This window comes from Watersipora subatra, chromosome 9 (genome assembly GCF_963576615.1).
Source record: "Watersipora subatra chromosome 9, tzWatSuba1.1, whole genome shotgun sequence".
Lineage (NCBI taxonomy): Eukaryota > Metazoa > Bryozoa > Gymnolaemata > Cheilostomatida > Watersiporidae > Watersipora > Watersipora subatra.
The window spans coordinates 8,492,206-8,513,317 of record NC_088716.1 but is presented as its reverse complement, the minus strand read 5'-3'; the positions used below and the strand labels follow the sequence as shown (position 1 = coordinate 8,513,317).

The 21,112-nt window shown below is 35.3% G+C and overlaps 1 protein-coding gene across 3 annotated transcripts in view; it reads left to right on the top strand.

The window, feature by feature from the left end:
- The first annotated feature begins 1,557 nt into the window (after positions 1–1,557).
- LOC137403848 (uncharacterized) overlaps positions 1,558–21,112 on the top strand; it is a 39,636-nt gene continuing 20,081 nt past the window's right edge. The window contains exons 1-3 of one of the 3 annotated variants that reach the window (XM_068089921.1): positions 1,558–1,684; positions 16,924–17,096; positions 19,958–20,056. In XM_068089921.1, coding sequence (XP_067946022.1) covers positions 1,654–1,684; positions 16,924–17,096; positions 19,958–20,056 — 303 coding nt within the window. In that variant the 5' untranslated portion in view covers positions 1,558–1,653. Of the gene's footprint in view, positions 1,685–8,552; positions 9,005–16,132; positions 16,166–16,923; positions 17,097–19,957; positions 20,057–21,112 lie in introns of those variants that run through there. The other 2 variants (XM_068089920.1, XM_068089922.1) reach the window with 2 other exon arrangements.

Sequence of the window (21,112 nt, the reverse complement as noted above, 5' to 3'; positions counted from 1 at the left end):
TCTACCACTGTACTGCTATAACAGTTCATAATAGATGTCTGAGTAATATTACATTATAATGGACAACAGGCTAATTGTTAAATAATCAAGGCACTAATCAAGCTATATAGATAGGCTAGCTAAAGATGTTGACATTGACTTTACCAGTAGAATATTTTACAAAAGAAGAGCTCAGAAAAAACGTATATTTTAATTTAAAGAAATATTTTTTAATTTAAGGTTCAATATTTTGATCACGTAAAATATGCTTCTTTTCATCTAGAAAGTTTGATGCTGTTTGCAATTGTTATAATTCAAAAATAGCTGGTAATCTACATACCATTGGCTGCTTATAAATTAACAGTGTGAATAGTGCTAAAATTATAAAAGCCTTCATCGTTAACACTTTAAAGTCTGGAGATCACAAGCTAATTTGAGGAGTTGTTTCCTCACTAGATCCAAGACTCGAAAAAACCCCGCTGCGTAGTTTTGCTTTGTTTTTCCCACATTGGTTATAGATACGACTATGAAATTTGGCCTGCTTTGTGCATGGGATGCTTTAGGTATAATCCAGAAGGTTTAACCTGTTTGGACTATTAACTCTTCAGATGGCACCGCAATACTGAGGCCATTTCAGGCTGGCGAAGCAATGAAAAACGGCTGCTGATAAAACATTAGTTCCTAATGACACACTGATTGAAGTTCTTGGCAATAAAGGCTCAGAAATAGACAGATGTAGAAGGTTTCTCTTTAACAACAGAACTTGACAGCAAAACTAGTTGTTTTCTGTTCATAAAAAACCATACAGCATCTATGAGAGCTGGTCAACATCAACCATTATATTTTGTCAATCTCCTCTAAAATATCACTTTTTGAGGGAGTATATAAAAGCTATTTACTCTATTTGATTTCTATTTTTTAAGTTTTCTGCAAACTTAGAACTACAAAAAAACATTTAGTTCCTAAAGAATTACGATATTTTATTTTCATTCGCAGTTGATGGAAATTTTTTAAAATTATCTCGGATCAGGGGGTCCTTCTTCTATAAGTGCAAGAATCGGCTTCAGGATGTTAAATAAAGGTGGTCTCTCTGCTAAAGAACCTTAGGCAGCCTCTTGCTGACAAATTTAACTGTATTCAAAGATTAACCAACACTTCCCTTTCATCATTTATAAGCTTTTCAATTCCTCTTCCACTAGAATTGTAACGGCAAAGATAAATCATTTCCGCGGAGAGAAGTTTTTCTAAGCAATATCGAATACCGCTTTGTTATTCGACACCAAAGGGAGTGGCAAACCACACGCCATCAACAATATCTGCATATTTCATAAAGCTATAAATAACGGCTAACACTATATTATTCATAAAATATTTAAGACAAATGATAATTAGACTTAGGTGAGGAGAAAGGTAGGCATAGTTTCCAATCATCAATTATCGACCCTTTTAAGTATGGCGCTGCTCCGTGCGCAACGCTGTTACTAGCTAAAGAAAGAGCCTCGTTGCACTCGGGCATTCTAGCAGTTAATATACTTGATAGTTGTCAAGATTGTGGCTAGATAAGGAGCCAAGAGCTCTTCATATACAAAGCGCCTATTTTAGAGCAGTGATTGTTCATCAGTGAGCAAGACCGCCGACGCCTACTCACTCTGACAAGACTTGACATCGCTAAAGATGTACAGCAGCGCTACGGCCTTCTCAGAAGGTAAGTGAATACTCCCTTTTCTATGTTTTTCAATCTTTCAACTCTTAATCGCTGACTTCATATGATTATAGCTTCTAGTACTGCAGACGCACTGCTGCCAATTTAAATCACATATAAACCAGGTTGGAAACTTGAGTCTTATTAATTCTACAGTTACTCCAATATTCACTACTAGTAGTTAGTACTTTAATGAAAACTCCTGGCAAAAATAGCTAAGATTACTGAATATTAAAAGAACAGGCGTATAATGATATGATTTGCTATGTTTCCAATACGTGAATGATGTGAATTTGGAGCTGGGCTCAAGTAGAGTTACCATGCTAAAACTGATTCAGTGGACCTTCAAACGTTGTGGATTAACGAGGTGTTTTGTCAAAAACGATAAGGATGTCTATGGCAGAGGTAATAGCATTACACTCAGAACTACTCAAATCGAACTAAGAGCGACTTAAGAATGGAAAATGCTTAAAATAGAATAGCCTGCAGTGAATTTTCTTGCTCGTCATTAACAAGTGCCATTTCTATCACTCGTAAAGTAAACATGAAACATATGATAGAAATTTGTGAGTAACCAAGCTACTTTGACATGCAGATTTTTGATGTTTCCATCTGGCGGGTGAATCAAAATCGTGGATGAACTGCATCATTGAAACATACACAATGCGTTTTATATAGACCTGAAGACTTTTACAAAGGCTATACTGTAACTTTACCTTAAAACAAAGTTTTCCTTCTGGTCCTTACATAACTAAAGGTGTGTATTGCATAAGATGCATGACTTAAAACAAAAGTACAAAGAGAGGTCGAGTTAAAGCCTGGTTCCCATATCGAATGCGAGACCCCGGCGGTTATCTCGAGCAGCAAAACACTTGCGACGCTAGGCACGGCGGCTTTTGTTCACATGAAGCTGCATCGCTGATGATTGCATAAAAAATGTTCGCTCGCCATGCCATTGTGAAAATGCTGACCTTCACCTTTACAATGCATTTCAGGAAGGTTTCACCTGTGGCTATTCGCGAAAGTTGAACAGCGCTGAACTCTTGCATTGACCACCGGCAACTACTAGCAGTACTCGAGACGTAGGTTCCCAATTAATTGCTTATAGCTTGCAGTGCTATCGCCAGTACTTGTGGCGTATATGGGAACCAGGCTTTAGTTGTACAGATGTTGAGCTTGCAGCAAGGCAACTCTATAATCTGCAGTATGATGCATTATACCAACATTTCAAGGTCAATGTTTCATGTTGCATACCGGCAGCCTGTTTGATGAACCAATTAAGGATTAACTGTGTTCTAGTTTTACCAAAAATCCTGTCGGATTTTCTACATGAATAGGGTATGAGACTTTGGTAAACCAGAAATAATTGATTTCCTTTGCCTACCTCTTGAAACTTTAGGTGCAATGAAGTAGTTATTGCCTTGTTTGAGGTACATAATGATACATGATAACCAGCCAAAAACTAATTTATAGTAGATGCGTGATAATGTATTAGCAAAATCCATAGCCCGAGATTTTCATAAATATTTTAAAGTTTGTAGACTGGTAACCAAGGGCTTTGACACTTATCTTAACTGCGTTAATACCTTGTTAGGTTTCTACGTCTGCGGAGTATAGACTAATTTCTCACTGTTCGAACCTCTTTCAACTTAGTCATTTTCTAAATATAACTTTACAGAAATGTTTGCAGGTTAAATTGCCAATAGAAATGTTAATCAACAAAATGCTTACCTGTTAACATAGTTTAATTGTTAATAATGTTAACATTGTTTACTTGTTAACATTGTTAACTGTTAACATGTAAAAATATGTAACAAATAGGTATTATTTATTTGATTTGGTAAAATATTTCCTGATGGAATGAAATGCTTCCTGATGTCCCATATGGGGTTTGCCAACTCACGTAAAAACGTTGTAGTATTCTTATCTGATCAAGTATTTTTGTATGTGGTTTGAGATTTCATTCATTTCAGCCTTAAGTCAACCAGGTTTATCACGAAAATAAATTTAAATGTTTGCTCAAGATATCAACTTGTAAACTTATCATATTCAGGCCCACACCAGTTTGACCAACACTACTTTTGAATATGAGTTAAAAATCTCATATTCAAAAGTCAAATATTTAAAAATATTTAAATATTTAAAAATATTTAAATATTTAAAACTATTTAATAAACCAAATTTGTCATGGTGGGCGTGTGTGTTAGTCTGTGTCAAAATTGAGTACGAATTCCATGAGTACGAATTCTTGACATATGTATGTTCCATAACTTCTGCCAGGCCATCACAACTATTTGGTTATAAAAATCTATCTGGTTTCTGAGAACCAGTTTCATAAACACTCATCTGATTAAAAACTCAAAAATGTGTTAAAATTTGTTTCCTTCAACATGGTTTGATACACGTTCGTAGAGTCTTGTCATGAAAACAGAGTAGAAATTAGCTTTGAAAATCTACATGTGTGTTGCAAGATGTCTGAGGGAAAATAAAAAAAACCTTGGCAAAGTAGGGCTTACCACTAGCTAACTGTTAAATTAAATTTAATTATAATGATTGTGTTAAGGATAAGGTTTAGTATTCCAATAATTATCAGTTATTTAAAGGAACTGAGGCTAAGTAGTGTTCCATTATAGTGATGAGAGGATTGGCTTGCTTTGAAGTTTCACAGATATTCATTACAGGTTATACCAACAAAATTGGCTTCACAACATGAAACATATATTGATTTTGATCAACCAATCATACTATGAGGATGTTGATGCAGCTGTCTGACCACTTTCAAGGACCGGCTAGTTTCTCGAAGCTTGTCTTTAAAAATCGCCGACCTTTCTTTGATCTAAATTAACCAACTTTTAGCTTCTGTCCGTTTATTCATTTACTCTTTGTGTCTCGGAGAGAAAACATCACATGCTTAAAGATAAACTTACACATAATTTTAGTAGATTTTTATCAGAAAGTATTGATACTTTTTTATCATTCGTGATTGTTTTTAATGCGTGATAAGATTTGATTTCCAGGATGTTTCAAAATTAAAATCAATAATTAAAAATTAAAATCAATAAAACTTGATCACAATGGAAACGGTCAGAAGAAAATACGTATGAAATGACATCACTAGTTGTTATCATTGTGATAGATGACATCACTAGTTGTTATCATTGTGATAGATGATATCACTAGTTGTTATCATTGTGATAGATGATATCACTAGTTGTTATCATTGTGATAGATGATATCACTAGTTGTTATCATTGTGATAGATGACATCACTAGTTGTTATCATTGTGATAGATGACATCACTAGTTGTTATCATTGTGATAGATGACATCACTAGTTGTTATCATTGTGATAGATGACATCACTAGTTGTTATCATTGTGATAGATGACATCACTAGTTGTTATCATTGTGATAGATGACATCACTAGTTGTTATCATTGTGATAGATGACATCACTAGTTGTTATCATTGTGATAGATGACATCACTAGTTGTTATCATTGTGATAGATGACATCACTAGTTGTTATCATTGTGATAGATGATATCGACTATTGTCTTCAAGCTGCAGAGTTACACATCTTTATTCTGTCAGTCCTTTAACAATTGTCTACATTATAATCACGCTTTCGCTTAATCTGAGCGTTTTAATCGCTATCAAATTTTATCAATTTTAATCTTGAAACATCCTGGCAGTCAGATCACCTCCAACATTAAACAAAATCTCAAATGATAGAAAAATACCGATGCTTTCTGATAAAATTTACCAAAAGCTTCACGCAAGTTCCCATTAAAGTAGATTAGGCAAAGCAATTTGATATAATATATAATATATATATAATATTATATATTATATCAGCGTATAATATTAAAATATAGAAATACATAAGCAAACAATCAAGAAAGCTAAATATGAATGTTTTTATGTATAACACAATGTTTTTATGGTAAACTTGTGATTTGACAAATTCATAACCAGAACACAGTAGAAAGTTTTAACTTGTGTTAAGATCAATTTCAGAGTTGCTTCCCCTTGGTCTGCTGTTTTCTGCATTTGTGCATTCAAATACTGCTGACAGACGTATTTTTATTGTTGACCATAAAGTATTTCATACAAGCATACCGTATATAGCTAACTGTAAAATTGGCTGTTTGTGTGATTGTAGTGCAACAGAAAGTGACAGATTTTGCGTATGCTATTAAGTCAAGACACAAATTTAGATAATTCTGTAAAACATTACAGAATGTATCAATAGAAAGCAGCAAGCAATCGACCTAAATTCCATAGCAAAACAAATACTAGGGGTGCTAAAAATAAGTCCCTAGTGATAGAAAGAGTTTTTACAGTGAATATTAGAATATCCTAAACAAAGCTCAACAAAATCTTCAAGCTAGAGAAAACATCGAGACAATAACACAATAATACAATAATAATATAATAGTAATACAATAATAATAGTGTTGAGTAGAAACAGCAGCTGGCTACAATACTATAATGACAGTAATTAATGTTGGTCATAGACCTGCTAACCTTTTCAAGAAATAGTGGGCCAAGTAGTAATGTTACTCTGGTGAGACAACTCCTGAGTCAAATAAAATTGTCTTTCCTATAAATCTTTTCATAAAGAACATAGTAAAATTGCCTAAAGTTGTGCATGATTACAGGAAAAATAGAAATTTTATTTCACGCTTCATATACTGAAACAGCAATTTAAAAAAGGTTTGAAAAACTGCTAAGCTCAATGTACTGTATTTTATGTTTAGTAAAAATACATTTAATTACATAAAGTCATAAGTTTATTATAGACAAAAGGGTATAAATTGCAGCACTCACAGTTAAGTTTTATTAAATTTATTGCTTTTATTTAAAATAATAACTTTTAGTTAGAATTGAATCTATACATCCTAATGAGCTTATTTTTGATTATCACTGCCTATCGCTGACTCTCGCTGATGACTGCTGACCAAATGGTTTGGGAAACATTTTATTGAAAGTGTTTACCTGGAGTTGTCAGTTCAATGTCAATTGCTTAACATAGAAATTCACGCACTTTCTTCACAATTGGAGCTTTTTTCCTGATATCTGCTATTACTAAAAAGCACATAAACTGATGAATGAGCATAAACCATATTCCATATAATGACTGGTACATGTATGTACACTATTGCTGACGCTAGAGATGAATGTTAATATATTTGCATGTTTGATACTTTAGCTTGTTGCTTTGTCATTATTGGCTAGCTGACCATCAGAGATTATTTTTCAAAATGGAATAGAAAAATCACTGAAAGATATTTTGACTTAGAAGAACAGCTCGGTCACTCTCAAATAATATGATATATTTTGAACAAAAATTGTTTCACAAATAAAATTAATCAAAATAAATACTAAACTTTACATTTACTTCATATTTTTATGTTTTATACTTTATATTAAGGTGTCATAATAAAATTTAATTTTTATTAATTTTAATGGCAAGAGATTATGCTCGCACTTTACACCTCCAGTGTGCTTTGCGGAAAGTTGCTTAGTGTGCTTAGTGTTTTACAAAGCCTTTCATTTCATCTCCAGTCTGTTTCAGCATTTCAACTATTGTATTTATTCTAAAACTGCTTGAAAGGCTATTATAGAAATAACTTACTATCAGCTTGAAGCACAATCATGATATACAAATCTACAGCTTGCAAACACAGATGAACTTTTTCACCAGCCAGTTTTGATTCTGCAATATATCATAAAGCACATAACTTACATCGTCATTCAATAATAAAAACCTATATGTTTTCTGAATCCATTAGTTTCAATTTTGTAAGCAAGAAATTTAAAAACTTTTAAATTTGGAGCTGAAGAAACAAAACTAAAAGCAAATCCAGTAAAGAGGCAACAACTACAAGTACACAAACTTGTACACCAAAAACTGACATTCATTATGTGGAGTTAGCATTTCATGACAATCAAATAAGCCAAGGTTAGACAACTTCAAATATTACATAATTTGATTTTTGGTTTTGCATATATATGCACATGTATGTACTCAAAACCTAAAAAAAGCCTAAGTTCATGGCAGACTTTTTGTACATAAATTTATCAAAAGAGTGTTTGTTTAATTCTATTATTTGCATCTTTATTCTTCCCTTTAGCCATAACTTGTTGTTTCTGTAACTCGCCAAAAGACCTATGATTTTACGCTAAATATCTAGACCTGTGTAGTACTCAGTATGCTGCACACACTGTAGTTAAGACACGAATTGTATTTGTTTATCTTACTCCATTATTGCTGATTAGCTTTGACTGCCAAAAGGTGAATAGATTAAAACTACCTGTGCAGGCATCGATCTATTCTTTGAGCAATCACGTCATCTGACACCACTGTAAACGGTCACATTACAAATTGTTTGAATTCGATTACCAATACTGCAGTCGGTGAGGAAGGAAATGGAAAATCAACTGTAACTAATTTATTGACAAGGTTTTATTTGTCGTAGTTGAAGCAATTCATTAACCATGTCTATCACATGCTTCATTAAGTCCCTCACATATCCTTTGTTTCCTCATCTTATCACGTCCGCAAAATAAAACGTGATCTATCTCTCTCCCTCTACCTCTCATAACTGCCCGTGTGTAGACAGCACGCTGATATGGACCAGGTGTCTGCAGTCTCTCCTTTCCCCTGTCTCTCCTCGCTCAGCTAATCAGTTGCATCCTCACTTCGGCTAGTCACACACTACGGGTGTTTTTGATGCAAAGATTGTCTTTTATGTTTGGAGTACAGCTAGCCAATCAGCCGCGAGCATTTATTGTCACAGTTGATGTTACTCTTAGCTATTATGAAAGCGTGTATGAACGTAGTCATTTAGGGTTTAGAAATAACAGAGAAAGGTTATATATAGAATAGTATTGCCTACATAGAGTGTTTAAAGAAAAATAGCTGAGAGGGAAATAAGGAGAGAACCCGATTCTAGGAAGTCAAGCTAAACTATTCAGCATAACGGTATCTGTACGTCTGCTTGCGAAAAATGAACCAGTTTTGAGAAGTACTGACATACAACGTGAAAAGGACTCAATATGATTCGAAAGTTTTCTGTCACTCATCCGAGTTCAAATCGATCTGCTGGAAGCGCGAGCGTCTCACCAACTCCAACGACATCGACTATAGCAAGTCCGACAAGCCAGCTCGAGTCAAATTCTCGTGATGGTAGCAAACATCTATATGCTCAGTCATTAGAATCAACAGAACATTCCGGAAGTCATGCACCTGTCTTGACCTCTGGACTTGATCCTCGACTGTATCCAGTAGGATCTGAACATGACATCTCTAGCGATGGTATGATATTTGTTTATACAGCCTTTAAGTGAAGTTTGTGAGATGAAGTCCTGTGGACATGCAAGAATTACAAAAACTTAGCTGTACTCAAAAAGTCAAGTTGTGGCTTTTGATCTTGTGAAGAGACAGAGTTACCAGACTGAGTTAGCAAATGAAGTGACGACATTTGGCCTGTTATTAACATTAAAAAAAGATAAAACGTAGCTTATAGTTATGGTGGCTACTGTATTAAACCAACTACGTCATTGGCTAAGTTTTTCCCTAATTCTTTAGAGTTAAACTGTCTGTCACATGCGAAACTAGGAGGTCGACTAGATTACATTGCCAGAAAGCAAAACCTTCTCTTCAGGTCTATATAGAAACTGGTTGAAATCTTTTCTATGAATAGTTGACTTTAGAAGTAGAATTGAGACCAGAGGTAGACAGCATCCCATCAGTTGTCACTCGCTTCCTTCTTATTCCTATTTAATTTACACTTAGAGGAGTTCATTCAAGGATTACCTTCTCCTCCTTTATATTTATAGAGTGAATCTGAAGCAATACTTTTCCAATCTTTTTCACTCTACGAACATAGCTAAAACTCTAACATAGCTGAAAAATAGGCCTGATAGTGTTTATACAATGACAAACACAACAATTGCTAGTAAACTCAAATGTCTGCTCATATTGCCATCTATACATACATGAACCTCATTACTATGCTTCTGTAAGCATCAAGACAGTTTTTTTTACTACTAGCTTGTTGCTGGTACACCAGAAAAGGTCACCACGCCATGATGTAGCTCTCTAAGAAAACTTAAACCGTAGCCTTCTTTCTATAAAACAGTTATTATGGAATTTAACTATAGGTAACTTGTACAAGTGTAAAACCTTCATGTCAATCATATATACTTAGCAACTGCAAGGCATCAGATATTTCGAATGCGGCATCAATTTTTGAGACTGGCTTTAGCACAGCTTAGTGTCATTTGACCTCTTCTATTATCTCAGACTACCAGCAGCTCTCCTTAAACTGGTGTGTATTATACCACGTGCCTTTGGCTAACTCTGCACACGACACTCAGTTACAACTGGAGATTTTCATTAGGTATAACGAGTGGTCAGCTTTCAGTTGTTACACGCTGCTAGCTCTGCTTTTGTCTAAAAATCAATGAGAAGCTTTTTTACCATGAAGTTTACTATTAGAGCTACTGTAATTATTTTCATTGTGAAAATTTAGGACTGTGTGCTTGTAACCTGTTGGCCCGATAATTAAAGTTTTAAAATCCATTAGTAGAAAGCGGCAAATACTAGGGCAATCCTTTTTTAAGCTTTCTTTTTAGTTTTAAAAATGTTTCATTTCAACATAGTCATAGGTCACAAAATTGAAAATCCTGCATTGCGTGTAAAAAGAAACAATTGGTTTTGTTTTTACAGAATTTAATCTTACTATTTTTTTTGTTTTTCTGACCTCAATCTCATACATGTACTGACGAACCTACAGTTGCCATTTAGAAAAATAGCGTGTCTGAGAATATCTCTAGACATATGACTATTACACACAAAGATAAATCTTCTATAAAACCTAAAATTAGATCTCGTGACGAAATTTGATTTGGCCAAAACAATAGATTTATTAAGGCTTCATATCGATCAGTTTCTTAAAATTGTCAAGGTTGATATGATTGGTTAGTTATAGGTTTGTCGCTTCCATATTTGATACAGCTAAATCTATGCTATTGGTCAATTGTAAGGATGTTCAGGATCGAGCAGAATATATCTTGCATCATCATTCGCTGAATTGGTGTGTCGGACGAAACAGCCTCAAAAGATTTGATGAGGTGTGACTGGCTATACAAAATGAGTGTAGCTTTTCGTCTTAGGTTTTGTGGGAGATCTGTCTTCTTGTGAACAAGACATTAGCTAGCCAGTGCTTCATCGTCGCTAAAGCAGGCTTCTTCTTTGTACCGAAGGTCATAACTGCGTTTGCGCACTGACCTTTTAAAGAGATTTTTAGAAACGATTGTTTAGACACTTTTTGATTAAAGAAAGACTTGTCAAATTAAGGCTGAGCTGTGCCCAGCCATTCGCTAACCATTTTACTCAACAGACCTGTACTTTAGCCCTTCAGTAGCCTACTTAGTTCAGTACTTACTAATTAACACTATTTTGTATTTTTTGGTAGCAAAATAATAACTGTTATGCATCAGAATTTGTAAAATCTTTTAACAACCAACATGAAAGAGAGAGAGTGAGAGAGTGAGAGAGTGAGAGAGTGAGAGAGTGAGAGAGAAAGAGAGAGAGAGAGAGAGAAAGGAGAGAAGGGAGAAAAAGAGAGGAGAAAGAAAGGGGGAGAGAAGGCGGAAGGGAGGGAGAGAGAGAGTGTATGGAGGAGACTGAAAGAGAGAGAGAGAGATGAGAAGAAAGAGAGAGAGATAAAGAGAGAGAAAGAGAGAGAAAGAGAGAGAAAGAGAGAGAGAGAGAAAGAGAGAGAAAAGAGGAAGAGAGATAGAGAGAGAGAGAAAGTTCTAGGCTAAAAATAATCACAGCCCTGAGGTGATGAAGGCGTAGTCTCTTTGGCCTACCAGCATATCTCAGTTTTACTAAAATAACCTGCATGTTTTCCATTTTTTTATTCATTTCGGTAATTGTGTGCAGCTGGTGGTACATTGCATTTAGTCATAGCAACTTTAGATTTTTACTGTAAGTCTGCGGATATGTCATTGCAGATTAACAAATGCATAATTTTTGAAGCCGTAACTAGTGCTTGTAACTAAAGGTCTACAGTTTATTGAAACCTTGTAAGTAATATTTATGTAGGTCTGCATAAACGTCTCTAGCTAGACACACTTTTAATAACCTGAGCATTCCGGATGAAGTCAAATAGCTGTTACCAGTTATGGCAGGGCACCTCAAAGATACAGGCTAGGGACTTAACCGCCTTTTTCTAATAGTAACCTCTCAGAGCGCAGAAATTTTTTGTCCAGCTCAAGTTATAATCACGAAGATCCAGGATCTCACCTAACAGTTGCAAATTATAAAACTCATAAACATCTGTACCATTTGCATTAGTCATGTTTAGCGTCACTTCCAACACCTATCAGACATACAGTTGACAGCTACATAAGCATACATTCCTCTCAGTGTATGTTGAGAGTAGCCTGCAGAGCTTAAGCTCTCTTGTGGGAATGATGACCTCTGCCTTTGCCCACCCTGGCAAGTCTATGTCTTTAGACTGGAGGTAGATTTTGTAGACATGTAAGCAACATCAAACTGCTATAGAAAATGTAAGAACAAAAATTTATTGTTCCACTTGAAAAAAATCGATTGTAGAGCTTTTAATTTTTTATCAAATTGAAGTCAACAAAATAGATAGAATTAGACTACCTCACAACCGCTGCCTTCAGATGGTCTGTGTTATAATAATGGTGCTAGTTTGAACTGAGTTAAGATCATTTAAAATGCTTATATCTTTGCTGGTCGCTGACCCATTAAACTCGAATTATTTAAGATTTTCTACTTGAAAGGAACTTTTAATGCTGGCCTCGAGAGTCCCTATTAAGGTTATGGTATCTTTATCAAATGGCCAACTGTTCACATGAAACGCATTGTGTTTTCAACTTTTCGTTAAAGTAGAGAGAGAACCGTAAATACATACATAGAAAAACCAAATAGATACATAAAAATGTGTAGTAAATCACACCTTCAAATCTTTGTGAGTTTTTATTTACGACTACAAATATTTGATAATATCAATGCTTGTTGTAGTTTAGAAAAGGAAGGTGTTTGTGTAGTCCTGTTTTTAATGGTTTTTCTGCGCTGCCATTAAAAGAAGTTGAGTTGAAATAATAGAGTTATCGTTTCCGATAAGTTTAAAAAAAAAAGTTGTGTGTAGGTAATAACATAGTATGTCAATGAAATGGGAGCAGTGATAAAGGAATCAAGCAAGTATCAATTACTGAAGCCTGTCCAATGCCAAACACATAGGTCTTCACATTAGCATAAGTGTTGAGCATGCTGCCAAAACTTAATACATGAGTAATTGCCTCTGAATTTTATAAATTAGTCCCGTTGAATTTACATCTGGAGTTAGTAAAAAACTCAATCAGCGCTGCCTTAGTTGCTTTTCCGAGCTGACTATTTGAAGTTTCCCAATTTTCCATTGACAAAAAATCTATGAGAGGGTTTCATTGAGCAGAAAGTGTTGAAAGAGTCCGTGCCACAGGCAATTGAGAATGCATTATGCGTATTCTGAAGAGCTTGTAAACACTTGCGATGGCATTACTCGCCGACACAATGCTCCTGGCTTGATTGCTTTCACTAATTCAATATTGGCGATTTGATAGAAATTCTTAGCATACTTAGGCAATCTGCTTTCGGACGACCAGTTATTATGAAAAACGTCTAGCGGACCCTATTGAAACCAGATTTCTAAAGTTTTCTTTACTTTTGAAGCAAAGCGCAAAACGGTAACTTTTCTTGTGGCAAAGCCACTTAATGATCAGTAGACACCATTGTGTCTTTAGTCATGATACTTCAGAAGTCGGTTATATGAGTCTTGACCAACTTATGAAGACAAGAAAAACTTGCTCAACCCGGCGTTGTTCAAGCCACTTAATTTTACCATAAAGCCGCATTTGGAACTTGTTGTTTAGTGAAAATTAGTTGTTTTTGGGCATGCTTATGCTGGCCCAGCAAGATTCCTCTAATCTTCAAACATTTTAATTCATGCATAACAAGTGGTACATGTAGTTATAGTTATGACTGCGTGTCACTTCCTGAGGTGAGAATGACAGCCAGAGCACACCTTTACTAAAACTTGCGTGGGTGGTCCAAATGTGGGTGGTCAAGTGTTCTACAGCTACTAGCTAATTCTACAGTGACTACTAACAGTTTCAAGAGCTGGCTTACCAGGCCAATGCTAGGTAAAACATGTTGGTAGCCACACAGACTACAGAGATAATTTAACAATACCGACTTTCCTTATTTACTAACCAGCAAAATTACTTCCTGAATACTTGAGTGTGTCTCGGTTAGTCCCTAACAGAACTAATCGAAAGATTTGAGCAGCAAAGAAAATCCTAGAGTTTATGCCAATTTCATCGCTGTAGAACATCTTTACAACATTTTGGATGCGTGCTTAACAACTTCAGCTGGTAGCATTGCTGTGGCCGTGTGATCATTATTAAAACAGAGCGTTATAATCAAGCAATTTGCTGTTTTAATCTTCAGCACACATTAAGATATGAGTCATCAAGTGAACTCTATAGAATACATAATGTTGCCGCAGAGAATGTTAGTACAAAGCTTAATACTGGTGAATAATTGTCATTTACTCCTAGTGATCTGTAGAACTAATAGCCCAAGCAATTGAAATAGTCGATTGTACGCAGAGAGGCTTGTGAGACAGTCTGGAGCTGTTCCTTGCGCTATGAAGACATGGTAATTGATTGCATTGTGCTTTGATTGACACGGTGGTGACAAGCATTAATGACAAGTAGCGTGAGGTGCTTTGTCCTTGGGAATGGGTCCGCCATGAACCATTATGCTGTTATGTATTTCATGTGATTATTTAGTAACATCATACGCAGATACTTGTCTCAGCTTCGATAGTTTTAAATGTTTGCGCGGAACTTGTCATTTGTTGATTTGGATTGATATAAACATCGTACAGTTTTTACCCTGTCGATGTAACGTTGAGCTAAATCTTTTTGTAGCTTTTTTGCTGCAAGTAGGTTTCCTCTAGAAAGTTCCACCGCTGAACCTGACAATGAAACACAACAGCTGCTATGCAGTAATATAATTTAGTTGTACTAAATAAGTTGTGTGATGAATAGAAATAGAGCTATTTTCCGCTAGAAAAGTTCTAAGAGGAATGCAAAACAAACAAAGAAGCTATTGTACTGGAGAAAGCTACCTTATGATTTGTCTCATGCTGTGAACAGCATGAAAACAGCAGGTCAAGGCTTTAGACAGCTAATTTGATACACTCTAAACTCCCAGGACAGCTTTATTAGCCTTTTGATGGATCACAGAGCCTTCTTCTAGCTTGAGGATATGATAATATATTAATAGATACTCCACTGTTATATAATATCTTATCTCTTGCAATCTATTAATTGCGTGTAGAACATGAAATGATGCTTATCCAAAGCGAAATTTTATTTCAAGAGCACTTATAGACATCCAGTTGTTTTTATATCAATATATTATCTGTATTAATAAATCCTGCTTTGTCATTGCGTCCGTCTGTTTGTCTATGTGTTTCCACATTTTTGAGATGATTTCATCCAAACTTTACAAGCATATGATCTGTGCTCTCCGTCAAATGGCAAAACTGTTTTGTTTCAAAACTATATCTGGTTCTTATAAAACATCTAATATATGATTGGTAATAGAAAAAATCCCAGACATCGCCCGACTTATTGCTAGTTTGAAATAATTTCATTTCTTCATGACTAATTGACAAATGCTGACTGACAATGATGAGAAACGCTTACATGTAAATTGATAGAAAGATAGTCTGTGGAATCGACCTTATCTATTTTAGGTCATATATGAACTGCGTCTAAACATTTCATCGTCATAACAGGCAACCTTTTTCCTCTTTACTTTTTACACCTTTTCTCTGCTTCCATTCTGTCACACTTGCTGTTCTGTCAATTCGTGACTACATCACAAAGACTAAACTTTTCAACACTTGTCTTCTCAGACATGCCTTTCAGCGCCTTCTAGAACTTTTTAGGACCTTCTAGAAAGTTTTGAGTAAACCGCTAACATTTTATATATTCCCAAAAGAAGATGGTGGCTAGAGATATAACCCATCTCGTTATTTAAGTAGGTTATATCCAAAGATAACGAACAGATGCAAATAGTTTTTATTTACAAAAAGTAAACTAAGTTCATAAAATCTTAGCCTTACTATCTTCTTCTCTTAGCCTATGCACTCAACTCTCAATAGCTAACAAAGAAAAGACAGGAAGTTTCACTTTTTTTTTCATTGAGGCGTTATTTGTGCCTTGCACTAATTGTTTGCTGTCTTTTGTCTCTCTGTGTGCGTAGTGAAGCTATGCTACCAGCTAGCATTGCTTGGAGAGCGCAGAAGTTGTTGTTGACCGAAGCTAGTCTTGACTAGAGGTTTTTTAGATTTGTGATCGCGTTTTATTTGTCACTAATATTCAGGTAGGAGATGTCTTTGTATTTCCGCTCGTCAAACCATAGACATTACTTTCGGTTTCTAATATGTAGTGTTCACACAGTTGACAACTAAAATCTTTAACGTTAGCATCATTATGAATCCTCTCTGACATTTTTATGTTGTGAATGAGTGTACTCCATCAGAATCAAGTTAGGGCAAATGTCAACATTTTTTGCTTCATTGTGATTAATGTGCAGTCTGTGAAATAGCCACACTCTCTGAATGGTGCAGTTGTGTTGCTACAGTCAGATACCAATATTTCTGCAACACAAGTATTTATTGCCATGAGCTTTATAGAAATAACTGTTCTAGATAAAAAAAAATGATACAGATGGAACAAATATACACTATTGCCATATACTAGACTAAAATGAAGCTGCAATTTATCGCAGGAAAAGCTCAGAAATTGCTAACCACTATGTTATTGACTAAAAATTCCAATCACATTTTGACTAGTAAAAACACTGTCTATGTACTCAAAATTTTTAATGTTTTAGATATATTATATAAATCAAATATCGTTAAGTTGGTAAAGCTGTTTTTGGTTTCTGATTAGGCTTATAAAACGGTTTTACCAGAGTTTCAGTCTTGCCCTACTAACTGCTGTTTTCAATATACTAATGATTTGCCAAGTACACTACTAGCTACTACCACTACACTACTAGCGAGAAGACTATTTGAAGACAGTATTTTTGAACCAGCTAAACTGTGAAAGACTTTATCAACTTGCATCTAATTGCAGAGGGACTGAGTATGAGTGAAACCGAAGATGAGCTGATGCCGGAACATTCCGAACTAAACAAGTTATTGAGTGACTTGGATATAGACTTGAAGCTGAAGTCAGCAGCGCAAAGAGGAGAAACTGTGCTCATCAAAGAGTTGCTTAGCAACGGAGCACAGGTTGTTGCAGACGAGGTGAGTTGTGAACTAACATAAGCCAACTAGGCTAGCCGTCATAGCGACAGCAACAAGAATACCGATATTGTCAGAGTACAGTCTACCTGCTGCATCAATGATAAGAAGCTTTTTGGCTGTCGGTTGTTATTCAACAAAGCTGTCTGTATTCAATCAAACAGTTCGCTGTGTTATTGTTACAATATATATAAATGTACATACCATTGTTATGTGATGCCCTCTGAATTTTGCCATGTGATGAAAAAACTTTTCAGGAGCTGTTTTATGGCCATCTAGATCATCTCAGAGCGAGTGCCCCACAAGTGTGTCACTCTTGTGAGAAAAGAAAGTGTTGCATACAGCTGCTCTTAGACTTGTAAGGTAGTTTTGTGAAAAGCCTCACACAACTGCAATTTGTAGTCATTTATTGGAGAACTAAATGGCTGATAGATTAACAAAGTATTACAAGTAGGCCTATACGTGTAGATGGAGAACGAGCAAAGAAATATCAACTGAAACTTCCAACATTTGCGATCAGATGGTTTGTTTGAAATAAATGCTTGTACTTTTTAGGATTTGTTTTAACTTATGGATCAGTCAGGGATATGTTAGTTGGCACAACCTGAACATGGCCTGTCGCCATGAAAACAGTTTCAGACCTGCTTGACCTTCTCTCATATATCATGTGTGTGAATATGTAGGAACCATACAAAGTGCAGTTTTTATTCCAAAAAATATTCAACTTTTTTATAGTGCCAGGAACCACAGCTTTTATCTAGAAATACATAACTCTAGCCAGTCAAACCCACATGATGTTAGGTATACTTGATCAAGTTTTTAAAGACATAATATTATTAATGGCAGGACAGTCGTCCCCAATATTTCCTTCTTATTATTTGCTTCAAAAATCAAATGTACATGTAAACCAATAAAGCTACATTATCTAATCCGTTTTCATTGTGACATTTTCTCTCTTTTACTATACAACCGCATAGTTAACTTGGATGCTAATTCTGCTTAAGTAACTGTAAATGCTATAGTTACAAGAAGACTGTGATCAACTGTCATATAGACTTATCCTTGAGGAATTTTGAGAAATGTGACATGTAATGTACCAAAAAGCCTTTTTGTCTGACCCCTTCCAACTGCATCGCGTGAGAAACTTTTTCATGGTTTACAAAATAGCTGGCTAAACTCGAAGTGGTATACCGGAGATAACGGTGAGAAAATTAATTGCAAATGCACTTTACAAAAGGATTGAGCATGTTGCTGAGGAGACATTGAGATATCCTTCAAGAATGAGCTTTCTAAGCAGATAGCCAATCATGAGTAGGACATAGGAAATGAAAACTGGTAAACTGTGGGCTGTTGAGTTGGCAAACTCAATCATAGCAGATGCCTTTTTCCATTTTAACATAATATTATTAGAGTATATTTGTAAATGGCACTTTTAATTCTATAGATAGATAGATACATAGTTAGATAGATACATACATAGATAGATACATAGGTAGATAGATACATAAATAGGTAAATGGATAGATATATAGATAGATACATACACAGATAGATACATACATATCTATGTAGATACATACGTCTATAGGTAAATACATAAATAGGTAGATACATAGATAAGTAGATACATAGATAGGTAGATACATAGACAAGTAGATACATAGATAGGTAGATACATAGATAGGTAGATACATAGGTAGATACATGCATAGATAAATACATAGATAATTAGATACATGGAAGATGCATACATAGATAGATATTGATAGATAAATGAATAGATAGATGGAAACACACTAGAAAGATGACACATGGAAATAACAGGTCAAACTTTGGCACTACCAAAGATTGAGGTAGCATTTACAATAGTAACTAGTGCCAAACAAAATGCTTCTATGCCAAAATATATAAATGTATTACCAGAAATGTCAAAATGAAGCCCGTGTCATTCACAAGATTTACTACCTTCAAATTCAAAACCTTACCTGATTACTTATACAGAATCAGCGAGAATGAATTCTGGTGTTGCCATATTTGGTGACTGATTATAATTCACATCTGGCAGCGTGTAGAATATACTTCTTGTCAAAGAAAACATATGTCCGCCTGTGACAGTTAAGCATAGACATCAGCACCCAGTGTATATTTACTCTAAAAATAAAAAAAGGCACTTGTGGCTTCCCCTCTAATGAACCGATTGTTTAAAGTGTGGGGTGAGAAAAGAGAGAAACTACTCTGATGGAGCATATACTGTTTGGTATTCAGAAACCAGAGTTGAAACACTGTCTGAAGATATGCAATGATTGAAGTGACAGCCATTTGCCATCTTTCTAGTTTTTTTTCATTTAAACTGAAGACAAGTTTGGAACACACTTGAGCAATAGGAAGAACATAAATCAGGTGACACAGGGCAAAATTTTGAAGGATTAATCAAGGAACAGTCGCTAACAAACTTCACCAGGGTGGCTACCAAAATGCTGATTCTTGCCTTGCTTTCTCCACAATGCCCCTTATGAAACCAAATTTTTTAATATTTTGTATATGTAACTATCATATATAGAGCAACGAAACTACCCGTTCAAGATCAGTTTTAACGATTATTTTATTTTTTTCACAATAACCTAGTATCAGTTCTGAAAATAATTTTAAAAATACCAAAGTGCAGTTAGCACTGACAGAGTTAACCACTTGGAAGTGAGCAATGCAAAAATGTCTGAAACAAACAGCAACAAAGTGTATCGAACATCGCAAGACTTCTTTCGGTGCAGCTAGCCTTAAAACCTATCTACATGTAAATCTGATGATATCATTTCATTACATAATATTAGATGACCAACTTCCACAAACTTGTTTTTCATTTGCAGAGCGGATCTACTGCCATACATGTGGCTGCTCAGAACGGCTTTGCTGAAGTTGCAAGACTTCTCCTTGAGCATGGTACAGATGTAGATTTACCAGACAGCGTAAGTAATTGTTAATGCAGGCAGCGCTAAACCTAAACTCTCATAGTATAAAAGTTTAGTAAGGTTGTGGTAAGATAGGGACTCATTTCTATGCATACTAGTTAAAGTTAGTAGGAGTTAGAGTAAGCACTATTAACAAATTGAAGCTTGGGCCCCAAGATAATTCCAGGAATTGTCTTTCCACCTCATCTGAATCCAAAGAACACTCAATTGCCCAGTTTCACTTCATTTTTCTGCACTTTCAGATACTCTAGAATTTTTTCAGCTATCTCTAAAACATCACTTTTTTGAAAAAATTGAATAAAAGCTATTTGGTTGCCGTTTTTTCCTAGCAGTCTACAAGCTTAGAGCTTTAATACGATATTCAGTTAAAATAGAATTGTGCTATTCTAAGTGTTTTAGGATTCGATGAAATGTCTTTAATACGGTTTAGAATAAGGGGGCTGCTCTTATATACAAAACTAGGGTTGGACGAAAATTGAAAAACAGCTTATAAACAGTTGCAGGTAATATAGTTGCCTGCCACTTGCCATTAGCCTAGCACATTGTCTATGACTAACTTGAGTTAGCTAGTATTGCTAAACATACTAATATGAGCCGTGAGAGCAGGTATAAAATGATGTAGCGCTGTAACGCAGAGCAGTATGTGTATTTTCACCAACATAGTGACATATATCGCCCAATGAATCCATCAATCTCAAGTATCTCAATGATTTAGCAAATCGTCTGGGGAATGGGAGGTTCCGAGAACAAATCTTCTGCGATACGGATTTTTATTCCAAGATTTTAATAGCTATAGCTGGACAGGCAGACATCCAAATAGATGACAAACTTTGAGGTTTCAGTATACAGATTAGGCTTTAATTTGTTAAAGTACTTGTCACTCTAATTGCTAGTTAGCGTCAGTACTATTTTGTCTTATGTACCGGAATGCATGTGTGTAGGTTTAACACAGAGTTGCACTGTCACAATAAGAACCAGATTGTAGTCCGCAATTCCTTCTGGAATGTTTTTATAGTTTTGTGGCACTAAGCAGGCATTTAAAATTTTCTGATG